Source organism: Nilaparvata lugens, chromosome 7, assembly GCF_014356525.2.
Source record: "Nilaparvata lugens isolate BPH chromosome 7, ASM1435652v1, whole genome shotgun sequence".
Lineage (NCBI taxonomy): Eukaryota > Metazoa > Arthropoda > Insecta > Hemiptera > Delphacidae > Nilaparvata > Nilaparvata lugens.
In genome coordinates, this window is record NC_052510.1 from 25,288,842 (window position 1) to 25,304,797 (window position 15,956).

General features: G+C 34.9%; 1 protein-coding gene across 1 annotated transcript; it reads right to left on the reverse strand.

Annotated features, from left to right (window-relative positions):
- Positions 1 to 1,714: 1,714 nt before the first annotated feature.
- LOC111048366 lies at positions 1,715 to 14,137 on the reverse strand. Its single transcript, XM_039431883.1, has 3 exons — positions 13,554 to 14,137; positions 5,181 to 5,848; positions 1,715 to 3,363 (listed from the first exon to the last, which is right to left on the reverse strand). The coding sequence occupies exons 1-3, from the start codon at positions 13,714 to 13,716 to the stop codon at positions 3,211 to 3,213; spliced, it is 984 nt and encodes a 327-aa protein (XP_039287817.1). The 5' UTR covers positions 13,717 to 14,137; the 3' UTR covers positions 1,715 to 3,210.
- Positions 14,138 to 15,956: the final 1,819 nt, after the last annotated feature.

The window sequence follows — 15,956 nt, forward strand, 5'->3', positions numbered from 1 at the left end:
AATATTCATCGCATTCTATACAAATAAATTGACAATTTTGGTTTCTACAATTTTTTAAAAACAATAGAGTTGTAAAATTAGTTTTAGAGCTGGTATAATCAAGACCCCATTTACAAGCTATTTTTTCCGACTCTCGTGAAATTCTAATAAAAAAATGTCATCACAATCTATTAGGCCAAACATTTCAGTAAGTATCGATAGCTTTTTGAAAAAAAACGCTCATTAGTAATTCCTTCTACAGTAAGTACTTTTAGAAAAATAGAATTAGATTTCTTGGACCATTTCAATACCATACTTGAAATATTCAAGAACAACTAAATTGTTCGCCCAAAAATTGATATCACAAATATTTTGTTTCAGAATCATATTCCAACATTCTAGAATTTCAAGCAAATTATTGACTGCTTCAAGAAAAGGCTATACCGTATTGTATATTGGATTCATGTCCAGTCTGGCTTAAAAAGTGAAATGCTTTGAGTATAACTGAAATAAACGAATGAATTATCTGTCAAAAATATGCTACGATAAGTTTTGAGATAAAGTTCATTGAACATTGAGTCCAGTTTCCAAACTCAATCATAATAATATTATGTACAAACTACAGTTAACAATGCGCTTTTCTTTGAGTAATAATCATAATATCACTTAACACTAAAGATCTCTTATTGTTAATTATTTATCAATATAGTAGTAATCCACTAGTCTACAGACTTTAGCTGACTAGGGGGAAGAAAACGATAGATACCGGAGATATCTAGTAGATATCTTACAGTAGATCTTGATATCTAGTGGATATCTTCGGTGTTTATCGTTTTCCGTCTAACCAGAAGATACTCCGTAGCAATTAGGGAGAATATTCTGGACGGGAGATCAAGGGGAATAGGAGATTACCCAAGTGCTCTAAAACACAGTCAGGTAACATCACAGTAACGCTTTGATGCGCGTGTCTCCGCCCGCGGGTTGAACTAACTTTAAGCGACCAGTTTTCGAAAACTTTAGGATTTTCATAGTTCTCCTGAACCGTTTTATTTTTACAATTATACCGTACTCTCAAAACCGTTCATTCCCTAATCGATCTAAGTTTAGTTGATTTACTTGATCAAATCTTAACGGTTACAATCATTGCTTCAAGACTCTTGGCCACGATATTTCAAACAGTACCACAAATAATGATTATCATCGATTAAGCAAAATCACAATAATTATATTATATTTACACAAAAGCAAACACAACAACCCAGTTATCTATCTACATTTTACATCTATATGTTCACATGTGGAAAACTTAGCATTTTTCTTAATCGAATTAATTTATACAAATGAAATATTACAGTTAATCACAAGCACAGACAATCGAATCTGTGTGTAAAGGCATTGAATGTGGTGTTGCCATTTCTTATGAGTTCAAAAAAATTAATGATATATTACAAGGCTGAATAATGTGGTTATCATGCATGCATAAAATAATAGTAGTGGGTTAATATATGTGTCGAAATAAATGTCACGTGGAAATGGGGAATAAATCATGCGATTGAGTCAAGAGTGATCTTTACAAATGTAAACTCATGGGAAATCTTAGCAAAATGGAAAAAGAAATTTTGTAAATCGTATAATTTAAAGAATAGATTTAAATATGTATCAGTTGAAAATAATTTAGAGCTTTCAAGAGTATTAGACTGATTAAACAGAGGGATATAGCCTAATATGAATAGACAATATGATATAGAATAGGTTCTGATTTCAGGAACGGAATTCTTGCAATTATACAATTCTTGTTCATTATAAACAGTTTCAATGCTGTAATAGTAACTGAGTACTTAGAGAAAACCAGGAAAATTTACTATCAAAACAAAACTACAGTCACAGGTATTCTCATACACTGTACTTGATAATATAAACTACTTGTTATGTACAATTAATAGAGTACAAAACTCGAGTAACAGAGTTGTGTTACTCGAGGTTATTTTCTACTCTACAGGTGGAGATCATTTGAAAACCTTGAAGAGTTTCACCATAGCCGAAAACCGGGAAACTCTTTGATAGAAAAAAGAAAACTATACAAGCAAAATTCACAAACAGTAACTGCAAGTGGTTAAATTAAAAATGAAGTCAACAAAAGAAGATTATTAACACCAAGCAGGGAATTTACAAGGCCAAATTTTAAAATTATACAAGGGTTGCTGAAATAACCGTGAACTGATGTTACTTCTCAGAAAGAGAACATCATGGACAAATCATATGATACAAATGGCACACCCTATGAATTACTATTTAAATGGTACAACAATGCTTCCAATGAGATCATTATTTGATTTTATGGTTCAGCCATCTTTGGAACAATTATACATTTATCATCGCGATAAATATCCTAAGTCAGTAACAAAATATTCACTAGTGATTTCAAAAATCGTCGTTTTACAACAGAATACGCATTCTAAACCATACGAGTTCCAACTTAAAATTAGGAGCAAAAGTGTACACGGAATAAATCTACTAAATTAACAAATATGACTAAAAGCACAGTCTATATTTCTTGTCTCATAACAAGAGCAACTAAATATTATTTGTGTCCCTATGTCTTTTACGATTATAAAAAATTATAGTCTATAATAATTGAAATCAATAAACCTGGAGGAAGATGAACAAAATATAATCTGAATGAACATAATTATTGACACACTAAATATTCTACGGTTTGAAACTTAAAACGAAACTTACATACAGTGATAACTAAATAATATAATAGACAGGAACTCAGTTAAAAATGAACTAAATGATAAGCGGATCTACATTGTGGATCAAGAAAATAAATGGAACCTTGTAATAATGTCGACCAATATATGTTGTGTACCGTTATGAATAATTCATTGAATGAAGTAAACTAAGTAATCGAAGTTTTACAAATATTGATAACAGCATGTTTGCATAGCAGAATATCCATTCTGTTGAAATGAAATTAGGGTCAACTTTGAATTTTTAAATGAATAACTATGATCATACATTTCAAATAAGCTGATTATTTGTAATATATTATTGCGGAAACCAAAATGTCACTCAATTTTCAAATAAATGATTTGAAAATGGTATTGGAGATCCATATTTTTCAGTTTAAGAGATTCCGTCACTTTTGCAGACACATTTGATCACGAAGGGACACAAATTTCATCGAAACTCCAGTCGATGAGTGGATCTGGTTGAGGCTGGCATCTCTCACCGATTGTGCCTCATCAGCAATTTCCAGCCAACTATGATGATCACTGTTGTCCAAACTGATCCACAAAACGGCGCTGGAACTAGAAGAGATAAGAGGCTCGATGCTTTCAGTTCTACACGTTTCGTTCTGGGTAGATCTGGTGCTTCACACTGCAAAACAACAGGTAAAATATATTATTCAAATGAAATTACATTCATGAATATCAACTTCAAATCAGGAGACAGAAATTTTAACATTTTTGAAGTTGAATGAACACTTGATTCATAGATATTTTCATTTCAAAGACCATTCTAGATAATAGAAACAATAATTATTACAAGAAACATTCAATGCAATAAGAAATTGAAAATTATACCTTTTTCAACTTATTTATCATTGATATTTCATTATAAATGTGGATTGTGATCAGCGACTATTTCTTCAATCGGAATCGAATAGAATAATATAGAATTTATTGAAACACAAATGGAGCATTGCACAGTAGTATGCGACATGTCAAAAGAGTTTATATAATTATATAAAAACAAAGTCTCTATATGAGAAAACAAAAAAAGTCCATGATTTTATTTTGAAAGAATTTATTGAAATGGAATACTTCAACTTCAACCCCGATAAAAAAATATTTAGAATATTTCATTTGGATTTTGGTTGATAACTTCAATCAAATTATAACTCATAAAATAATACAGTACGGTAGTCCTATTATCAATTTTCTCATAGTACGTGAAAGAGGAGCCTCAAGCTAACAATCAGCTAACTTTAAAGTGGATTAGATCAGTGCTTCAATTTATCAGACAAGGAAATGGAGATAAAAATGGTATCTTCAGGAAGAGTAAGGGTCGAAGTTAAGTTATGGAGATTGTGAGTATCGTTCATTCTGAGTATAAATTACAGTCTTAACAGAGAAGGGATAGGAGGATCCTTTTTACTTTGTGGTACACTTAATTTGTAAGCTCAGCAGTGCGATCGATAGTTTAGTTCAGCAGTTTGCTCATAGATGGCATTAGACGGCATGAACCGACAAACACAGCTGCTATCGAATTGTTTCACTGACCTACAAACAATGAGATTTCGTTGCAGTAGGTTAGTGCTGCTCTTGGCTCTGGCAACGGATTAGTGCCAAACTAAACAGACTAGGCTACGTCATATCAGCCGATAAGAGTAGTTGCGTCAAAACATCTATGATGTCTCCATCTCACAATGATTTTAACATTATCAACAATCAATCCACATGAACATCTGATTATGTTATTTTGATTATGACACGGAGTAAAGAACTACCGAAGTGTATAAAAATGTGATTATTTTTTCTGTGCTTATGATATTCAAGTTTTTAATCGATTGGACTGATTATTCCAATGATTACAAATAGGATTCCAAAGAAATTTCAGCTTGAACAAAGACGAAAAAAAGAAATGGCTGGAAATGTCTGACGCCATCTCAATAGGCATGATTGGTTTGACAGAGGACGACAGACATTGTTTGAAAGTTAATTTGTCAAGAGAGAAATCTCTGCTGAAAGGGACACCAGTTTGATGGCACTTTGTTCGGGAGGTCAGAACCTTTCAGCTGGGAGACAAAACAAAGACCTGCAGCCTGTAGGGGTCTAACAACAGTGGTTGCAAACGATTAAACCATTGTGGAAAGGCCAGCGTAGCAGATTGGAGCCTATTAAGAGAGATTGGTCCGATTTTGGTTCTGCAGTGATGTGATTGGGTCAAGAATACTTTTAGCAATAACAACTGAGGACACGCCTCAGCTAGCATTTGTGTCTCAGCAAGAGACAGGTTCGAATTGAGTGAGGTGAGGGCCCCACCTCAATAAAAGTTGAGAGCTGTTGTCTAGTGTCCAGTGGTTTAATGTGATTCCGTTTGTGGCGAGGGAGTTCAAAGGTGGTGAGGCGAAAAGTATCAGTGGAAGTCTTGTGGTTTCTGGTTCCCCTATTGTTATAGTGTCCACTTCATCCACCCCACTGCACTGCACTGGAGATGCACTGCTCTTCAAAACAAATACGCTTTCTTTTCAACAGTTCAACTCTTAACATCGGAATAGTACATTTCAATATCTTCCTGATCACTTTTAGGTTACATTTGTTTCTTCTGCGTAACATTCTTACATTTATTTGTGTAACTTTCTTTGTTATGAGAGAATCAGTGGTAGGCCTAGATGTGGTTGACGTGGTGGACGTCGATTTGGTCCGGAAGTCCTCCGCGATTTTCCTGAGCTCCTCGCCGACCATCACCCAGTTCTCGGCAGAAGTCTTGAGCGAGTGTGAAAACTTGAGTGAGGCGGGACAACATGGCTTCCTCCTCAGCGAAGAGCACCTCTTTTTCGACTCCCTCAGTTTCCTCAGCGGTCTTGGAGGGTCGACGACTTCCTCGTCATCCGTTGTCCTTGAGTTACTCGTCGTCCGCGAGTTGTTGATCGTTACCGAGTCACTGGTGCTGTCTCTTCTGCGTCGTCTAGGATGTCCGCGACCCAAGGGCCGGGAGGAAGGGGCGGCTGAGGAGCTGCCAACGTTGGCGACGAGATCAGGCAGCGGATGCAGTCTTTGCTCGAGGGCGTCTGGGGAGGGGTCCTCTCCCCCGTGGTCGGGTGGCTCCTGATCCTCGGACTCATTGTCACCGTCAGCATCTGTTGCAACATAATCAAATAATTAGAGGAGAATAAAAATCAAGTTTGTAAATACTGGAACAATTCTAACGATGAGTATTCATGATTAAGGTCCATAAATAGTAAACTATATACTGTATGACAATGAATAGTATATTTGACTAATATAAGATGGTATAATTACAAAATGTGACAATTTAAATACACACATGTCACTGTACATAGGCTACACAATATAATATAATGACATGTGATAAATGAATGCTTTGATATTGAGAGAATCGAATCAAGGTGAAAAATCATTAGACTATTTTAAAAGGACTAATGAAACTATCAAAACTACACTGTTTGATCAATCTGTGATAAATAATAATTCCCAAGTAATCGAAGCTGTCATCGTTTATTTGCTTTTCAGTCACAAAAGAAGATTATAATTACACAAAGAATATTAATATTAAACTCAAGTTATAAGAAGTATATTATTGCTAATATTAAAACGGATATAATAAGAAGGATGATGTAGATTATTGCGTCAATCACTTTCAAATAAAATGTTAATTTTCATCATTATCATGGAAATAAGCATGATGATTCCTAGTTTTCAATCATAGAGTATTGCATCCACTGAAGCAGCCAGGCTACTTCAGTGCTCTATTCACAATCTATTGACGTCGAAAGTGGCATGAATAGAAGGCGAGCGTGAATCGAAACGAATATAATCGATTAGGAACAGATTCGACGATGTTACGGAAAAGAAAAAGAAGTAGAAGAGAAGACAGAAGATGACAGAAAAAAGGAGACGGTGAGAACGTTGTATATTTGTCAATAGACGGTCGTGGTTGTGGAGTGGGGAGTAGATAGGAAGAGCAGAAGTAAAAGGAGTTGAAGGAGGAAGAGAAGAAGCCAAACCAAAGCTTGTATTTTCGATGCCTGTCTCAAGACAAGTCTGAACTGCTTTTTACTGTATTGTGGGCACTTGCCTCGGTCGAACACCTGTGCTCGTCATACAACTATACAACACATATACATAGATACATAGTATGTATTTATATACATATATAAACCGGGGCTGGTGATTCATTGTGTTTTGATAGTCCGTGAGCAACAAGAACCTGAGGCAAGCCAAAACGAAAGACCTTAGTGACGAGGGGTGAAAAATAACAACAAAAATCAGCTGCAACCTTCACCAACAAGTCTCAACATGTCGGACCGACCGGTTCCAGGATCACCTTTCCACAACAGGCGGGTTCCTGTCGATCCTCTCCACTTTCTTCTCCACCAACTATTATTATGGTCGTGAACTTGTAGCCCAATTTCTGTCTATTTCTGTACTACTGTATGCTGCAGGGTGTTCTGCGATATCATAATGTACAAGTTATTATGTAGTAACTTATCACCCAAGTGATTTTATAATTAAGTTTGTTATTCCTTCTATTTATAATAAAACTAAACTTACTACTTACTATTTAGAAGTTGATAACTTGTATGGATGAATAGTACACCAATGGAATGAATATTCTAAAAATAGATTACCCATAGCTTTCAGGTTCTCATGATGCATGAGAAAGATCGTTTTCAATTTTCTTATTAGTGAGAGTTTTATTATAATAATGATTGGGAGCTGACCGAATTTGTTACGATTCGAGCTCGACAACTCCAAAACGTCAATCAACTTTAAAACTAAGGATTAGATGGAGAATGACAGATTTATACTTTTCTATTGAGATAATTTTGCTAATGTTTCGCAGAAATGAATAAAGAGTATTTAATTGTGAAAAATTTTGTGGTATTTCTTTGCTATATAAGTTTGACAAAATATCGTTTGGAAGTAGCAAAATTCAATAACAGAAAAACTGTACTGTTATCGAAACTATTTAGAAGATACAGAATCTAAAAATAATCAATAGATATTATCTTTGCTTTCAACATGAATAAATGAACGAGATAAAAGGTGTTATTCGCAATGAAAGTATAAGAACATTTGACAGATTTTCTTGTATTCACTAAGCTCATGTAGTTTACAAAAATAATTACTGTAAACTCGGCAACATTGTAAAGTGATGAAAAAATAAATGTGGGTGCAACGATTATGTGGGACGGTAGATTGCTGCAAGCTCAGCCAAGGTTGTGGATGCTTTTTTTTTATTTTTTCTTATTTCAGTCTGAAGTGTGCTAGGGGCGAAAGCACAGAAAGAGTAACAGGAAGGATAGAAGGAGACAAAGAACGAGAAAAAGAAGATTAGGCATCAGCTGAGCAACAAGAGACCCCTACTCACCATGCCACTCCTTGAGGGGGAGAGGGAGACTCTTATCTCTTGTTTGGTAAGATATTATTATACCTATAATAACACTAAGATAAAGCAGAGGCATACACACTCAACAAACTGTCAGTCATCCTCTAAAAACGACTACCAAGTTTAAATGTGTGTTGTAAATTCTCTAGTTTGTCAAAATGTCAAGTGAAACCAGTGTAGTCCAAGTAATCAAGTATTCTCTCTGGAATTGTATCGCTATGGCCCATTTGATAAAGCTCTCTATCAGGGAACATGTAATAGGATACTAATTAGAATACGTGGTCTTTTGTTTTGAGATCAATCCTTTAAGATTAAACCAAATAATGAATGTGATGATAAAAACTTAGCTGGATCTTCTCTTCAACAACTATTACTTCAACCACTCAATCAGATTCACTAGTTCGATACTTCGAAAACTAATTTGTTTTCATCTCAAATTCAATTACTTATCAACATCTTCTTATCCTGAAAGCTAGATTTTTATAACTATTCGAATTATCATTTGCTGATTATTCTATATCACACTAATATAATCTTTCTATTTCAGTGTAGAAGTGAATTCGACCAAAAGAGAACATACTCCATCTCCATACTCCATAAAAAGCCAGCTAAATAAAATAGAAAACAAGTAGCTAATCAAAGAATGGCACACCGTTTGGACGTACGCTGGAGGGATAAATCTCAAAACAAAGAAATCAGCTATAAAAAGCGAGACCAACGCAATCCAGCAGCTGATTGCGTAATAACACTCTGGCCTGGTGCAGCACTCATTTTATTATTATTCTACAGCACAGACCTTGAATGCAGTTGCAGTTGCAGTGTTGTAGTTGAACGCGGAAGTGAAGCAGCAAAACAGAAAAAGTCAATATGGGACGCGCAAGCGCGCACTTGCCGATAGAAGAGGAAAAGATGTCATAATATCGTAATATATAAATATACTAGACTATTTCCATGCGGGAAGGAAGAGGATGATGAAGAAGAAGAAGAGATCAATGTTGCAATAGATTGCACTCGATATTAAACTGTAAAATTAATGAATTCACCGTGTATAATAAAACTGGATGCACGATCTTATTATTGGCGTGGCGTTAATTCAAGGTTAACACGTATTGACGCTGAGGGCAATACTTATAGTCTTCAAGTAGTACAAACTACATGTTGAAGTAAATGAGTTATTGGTGTAGTAGTAAATAGTAGTAGCAGAGACAAATAACCTAGGTATCTTTACTCTATTGTAGTCTAGTAGTAGTTACATGAGTTATAGTGTACAAGGTACAGCGAAAAGTATTGTTATATTAAAATTATTTTTCTAGTCTTTCATTAGACAGTACTACTCTTTTCCAATATAAACGTATTTTACTCCATTTTTTTTTGTGAGTGAATAAATTCAGTGATTTTACAATGATCACCTAAAATTTTGAATTGCGATACGACATGTGATTAGATTAATGAAAATGAGTGATGGTTATCAACTGATATGATGAATTTGATAATAATAATTAGGTGAAAAATGTTCCATGAAATGTTTATCCTTTGTGAAGAGACAAAAGAAGAGGTCTGAAGATCAATAAAAGAGCTGCTCTGTTCAGTTGGTCCTAGGGTGCAGCGCTATCTATGAGTGAAGTGTTGTACCACGTTCAACATCAAGAAATGCAGCTCTATTTGAAACCATTCTGCAGAAACCGGTTAAACTATATAGCGTTACAACCCTATGTCTAACTGACAGAATTGATAATAATTTATATCCCACTAAAAGTGATATTGTAACTTATAGTTTCAATGAAAAATGTTTTATTAGCACAACTCCATGTCTCCACTACTTCATAGTTCCATTATGATTACATGCCATTCTTCTACCTTACCTCAAATATAAATTTGAATGAATCTATTCCTCTTGGAAAAATCATTTTACATTGAATATGCACCACGGTTATTTAATGGTGTTCTCCAGGTTTTGTTTGGGTTTTTTATTTTTCTATTCATTTAATAATTTCAAATGAACCAATGAAAACAAATTTTACGGTAGTTAAACTAACTCATGAGTCTCAGTACTTTTCAACCAGAATTTACTCTCTGATAGGGAAGCAGGAAGCGTTCAACATTATTCACTGCCATTATAAGAATTTTTAAAAGCTACCGATAGAATACGTTAAATTTTTAAACGCTACCGTAGAATGCAGATGTGAATCATAACTGACCAGAGCGATTATTCATGGGAAAATCGAAATTATTGCTGTGATGACGCGTGAACAACACGGAACCGCTGGCAGGCGTGGGCGGGTGTTTTGAGGTTAATGTACCCGTGAAAAGAGGCCAAGGGCTTTGACGAAAGCAGTGACGTCAGCAGACCACCAGATTTCCACTTCTCTCTCACACCTGTTGCCTGCCTTTAGTAACTGCTACTGTGTCCAGTAACCGTTACCTTTGATGCACTGCTACTCCTCATATTTTAATGACATCATTTTCTTAGTAGGCAACTGACATTGTTTGGATGCGTTTGACATTGAACTCTAGTTGGTTTCTTTATCACTGATAGCCAACTTTGCTGAAGGCTCAACACGCTTCTGTTTTGCTTGTGTAGACATCCGATTCTAAATCGTCTGGAGCTCACCATGACAATAAAATTGTATTGATCGTCTTTTTATTCGAGTTGAAATTTGTTTCACTCTTTTATTCGACAAACATCCCAAAGATGAAACTTGACTACTGGTGAAACAGTAGCAGCGAAAAACAATGATAAAGTACCGATGTAGTACAGAACAATTACCCGGAGAGAGAAAGAGGCAACGGATGGAGGAAAGAGTTTCCAAGTGAGAAAGAGCAGAGAGACTAGATAAAAAGTAGTGGCTCGTGCACGTTATGCCAGCAATCCATTTAATCACGTGACCAAAACAAGAGATGCGCACGCACGCGCAATGCTGAACGCGTGCCAATGAACCCTACTAGCTTGTTTTTGCCATCTCCCTTCCTTGCTATCTCTATCTACAGGTAGGCCTATCCTCTCTGTACACCCATGCTAATCCGGTTCAGTTGCTGCATTGAAATTATAATCTGCTTATTTGAATGATTCTGAATTATTTGAATTTATCTGTTCGAATGAGGATTGATATTCAATGTTTTATGCTATGAAATCATTATTATTACAGTATTTTGTATGACCTTTATCGCTCCAATTCAATATGATTCAATCATACATCATTCTAAGTCATGAAACAAATCAAACTTCAAAGTTTCCAGTTTATATACTTTTGAACCAAATTCAATACTTTTGAATTATGTCAAGTTAAAAAGTTACCCCATCGACTGACTTGGTTGAATTTATTTGTCGGAACTTTGGAGATAAACTGTTGTGCGTTGAGCCTTCAGTAAGAGCATCTGTACTAGTAATTGAATGATCTGTTTTTGTAAATTAAAGAAATAAATATTGTAGTATTTATAAAAGACAAAATGAGTTTGAATGAGGACTTGTAGACTACTGTTGGCCTAAAACTACCATGGATTATGTTCATAATTGTTTGAGAAGTGTTTTACTCGAAGAATTTATAAAGAAGTGATGTTGGGTGAACAGCGAATAACATTTTCAAAGTCGGAAAATAAAGTTTAGTTAGTCTGGAATAATCTAAGTAGCTCCATTTAGTGCATACTGCAGTATTTTTTTCTTGATGTACAAGAATACATACCGTTTCACAAGAAAAACTTATTGTAACAATAATTCTCTATCAGTACAGTAATCAGTAATCGTTCAAAATCACTGGTAAAGCAATAGAATATTCTTTACAAAAAAAAATTCTTTCAACATGATAATTTCTCAGTAGATGTTTTGAACATAATTTTTTTTGAATAAGAATCATGTGGAAGAATTTACATAGCTGGAGTTGATCATTTACAATGAAACGCAAACTGCAAACTTGTATGGATTTACAAGGAAAATTTTCACTCTCAATAATTTTTCCAAGTGTATCTTGTTGTCACCAATTTCGGGTTGCCTTGGAGTTTTATAATCCAATAGTTGAGTTTGAAATTTATTTCTTTGCTGATTTCAATGATTTAAAAATGTACTTCAAACTCACAATATCCATCACTCATTGATAATGTCATCTTAGAGTAGGAAGAGATAGACATGATTTTTCTTTGAATTACGGAAAGTGATAAGCATGGAGGTTTCCGAAACTTCTTATCTCTTAGCGAAACCGCAAAAACAGTATCTGAATAGTTCAAATAAGACAACTAACTTGCGGTTAAAAGCCAATAACAATGTTTTGTTATTGCTTTGTTTGTTATTGAAATTCACAATGATTGATAATAATCTGTAGTGTGCTATAAAGAAATTATGTGAAGTTTTTTGTTAGAACACAAAAAATTAGTGTCATCAAAAATTAAATTTTCATTTCTGATGTGTAGCAGCATACAGTTCATGAAATTCGACAATCCATTTAATAATATCTTTTTCCTAAATTCAACAACATTTTTTACAACACGTGTACTAACCACGTGGATGCTAAACAAAAACACGCGAAAAACGATTTCAAGTTTTTTTTTCTAATTTATTAACTTATGAAATTATTGTACTGGATCTTTTATTATTGTATGTTCTTTGAATATTTGTAATCTTCAAGTAATTTCAGTTTTGTCAAACAGTGATGAAATAACAATGAGAATATAATAATTATATGAGAGTCAACCTCAAGTTAACTCCATTTATTAGACTATCTTCAAAAATATAATATGTCTCATTAATTTTATCATTAGATTATGAAAGTTCATGAAAATTGTAGAAATTAACAAGTCCTAAAACTTTGACAGTGAAATTCTTGGTTTTAAAAATTATTTTTAAATTATTTTTTTTGTTTTTAATAGATCTTTAGATAAAACGCAATTTAATTTAAAAGAACTTAGGGACAATAGATTTTAAGACCCTATTTGTTTAGAAAATTTCCACTACCCGATAAAATTTCGAAGTCCAGCTCCTGCATCCTAAACATAATGATGTTATCAAAAATATTTATGGTAGTTAGAAATCATTAATCACAACTATTTTAGTGTCAATAATAAATTTCATGGCTCACTATTATTATCTTTCATCAAGAGAGATGATACAATAATTTTCGAATGTATGTATTCTAAATTATTGTTGATAAAGTTTCAAGTTCAAAACTCATCAGCTCACGGACCGAAATAAATATATAATGATTGTGGATAAGATATTCAGTACTTCGCAGTTGATAATTTTGAGACCTTAGCACTTGGCTATTTTCAGACACTGAAGTTGTAAATATTCTGACAATTTCCGAAAATCCGAATTTTCCGTTGAAGAAAATCACAACGACTCTAAATTATCATTGACAACTCAAAATTATTTTGAAAATCCCTATCAGCACTTTATTATTTTTGATAAGACCTATGGACATTTGAGTGATAGCGGCGGCACTTACCTATGACAGGCGGCTGCTGTTGGTGATTGTGAGCAGGCTGCTGGGTGCGAGGCCGGAAGAGTATATGCCGCAGCACATCGTACAGATCAGCAAGCAGTTGATCCAGGCGACGGTAGTACTCTTCGGTGTCCTCCTCCGAAGGTAAATTGAAAGGTATCGCCATCTCCAAAACTGACTAAAAACAACTCAACTGTAACTAGTAGTTCTGAGTGTTTGTTAAGATAGAAACGAAGAACTAACAATCACGGGCACTTTGAGTAATATTCGGACGGCTACGAACGTACTGACAGTAGAGTCTAGAAAATCGTCCAGTCCGAACTTGGGGTAGCATAGCACACACAAAACTACTCCAGGGCACGTGTTCACTGTTCCAAGTCCAGCAACGTAATGAAGCTAGCTGTAGCAGGCAACTTACACGACAGCGTTCAACTGCTACCGGGGTTACTCACCGGCGGTCACGTGACCAACGTTCTCGACCAATCAGCGCGCGCCACTTCCCCCACTCCTGCCGAGCGCTTTTGAGCGCGCTCACAGCCCCAATAACTTATCTGCGCTCTTTTGAGAAGCTAGCTGTTGCTGGTCTGAATCGCTGTGCAACGGTCTTGTCGACAACGAGTGAGAGGGTCAACTCTGATCAAACTCAAACAAATAAATAAAGTGCAGAACCTTGACCTGTAGTAACTTACTTGCAAGCTAGTAACAGAGTTTATACTGACCAAAAGTTGACAAACACTTTGAGTCTCTTGTAGATACTTTTCAAGTTAAGTTTGTGACTAATATGTTTCCTACTTTATCAAGAAAAAACCTAGGGCAGACGTGTTTCCAGATTTCTAATACAAGTTTCATGTTTAAGTTTTGAATTGTTCTATGTCATCACCCGAGTCGATAAAAGATCACGAGGGAGTATAATTCCACTTCCACTTGACACTCCAATCACCAAATGCCGTCTACCCTTGACTATAAATTGTATCCTACTAGCTTATTGGTAGTGCAGATTCAAGGGTAGAATTCAATGTGGCCCAGAGTTCATTAAAAAGTCAACAAGTTGATTTTTGTTTTAGTACGATTAATTCAGTTTAATAGGACTGATCAAGTCCTCGATTGATCAAGTTCAATAGGATCTAGTCACTTCCAGATATCTCAAACTCCATAAAGCTGAAATATAGAAGATTCTTTAGGATAAAAATGTAATATCACACGTTATGTGGTTTGAAATGTTTGATAATTTAGTTTCTATGATTGATGAACTTTCAAGTATCATTACAAAAGTCCATGTAGAGGCAAAGAGATGATCATAAAAACGAAGTATTCATTGATTGAATTAAATATTGAATATTTGAAGAATTTTTATGAAATTTTATTCAGTACTTCCAAAGAAAAGAGTATTTATCTTTGAATTAAGAGAAAATAAATTTCCAATGAATTTAAAAATTGTAATAGCCCAATCCGTCAGGAAAATATATATGAATATTATGGAATTAAGATCTGTTTTCTTCAAAACCGTGACAAATGCTAGCCTAAGCCTCATGCTATAGTCCTAACAATTAGATCGGATTGGAAGAAAGGGCGAAGATTGGCGAAGAGGTGAGTGGGCTTCATATGAAGGACCGAAAGAGAGAGAGGACGTATGAGTGGAAGAGAGACAGAGCGAGAAAGAGATAAAAACATTAATGGAAAGAGGGAGAAGAACGTTGCATGGTTGCATTATAATAGACGGTTATTAAATTAACCATAAATAATCGGCCACATCTCTCGTCTACTGATTTTCTTTTTCTTCTTTGCACTCTTTTTCTTTTCACTCCCCTGACTGGCAACCCCCCCCCCCCAACCACAGTCATCATCGCCGTGTACCCAAAGCGATAGACCGACCCTCTGCCTCACCAACCAACTCCCTTTACTCCACACACTTGTTATTAATTTCTTTCAGCTCTTTTTTCTCAGACGATACACACATGAGACTTGCAGCAGCTATTTTTGTGTGAGCCAACCAAAAGTTCAATATCTAATTGCCACTTGTGGAGTCGTAATTACACCGTGATGAATGATAAATTGCTAACAAATGCGAAACTAATTTCCAATGATTTTGTTCGCGTCAAACCTATTTAATCCGGAGTTGAACAATTTATCAGGTTCTGAATATTAATTGCCAGGGGATTACTTCTTTCAAACTATATCAATTGGATATAATCAGGTTTATATAACTTGTGGAATATAGTGATGAAATATATGTATTTTAAGGACTCGTTTTCGCAGAAAACTTGGGGATATAAATGAAGATTGAGAAATGGACTTTGTAATGAGTTATTTCATTTTTTTCATAAAAAGAATATAAGAGATCTATGACACTTCTTCAGTACAAATGATATCATGGGATACCACGTATCATACGATATGGTAGGCTAT

Coding starts and splice junctions, on each gene's coding strand:
- LOC111048366 (XM_039431883.1), bottom strand. CDS start 13,716: ATGGCGATACCTTTCAATTTACCTTCGGAGGAGGACACCGAAGAGTAC. Junction 5,849..13,553: donor ACAGCAGCCGCCTGTCATAG/GTAAGTGCCGCC, acceptor ATGTTGCAACAG/ATGCTGACGGTGACAATGAG. Junction 3,364..5,180: donor CCAGTGCAGTGCAGTGGGGT/GGATGAAGTGGA, acceptor GTTGTTTTGCAG/TGTGAAGCACCAGATCTACC.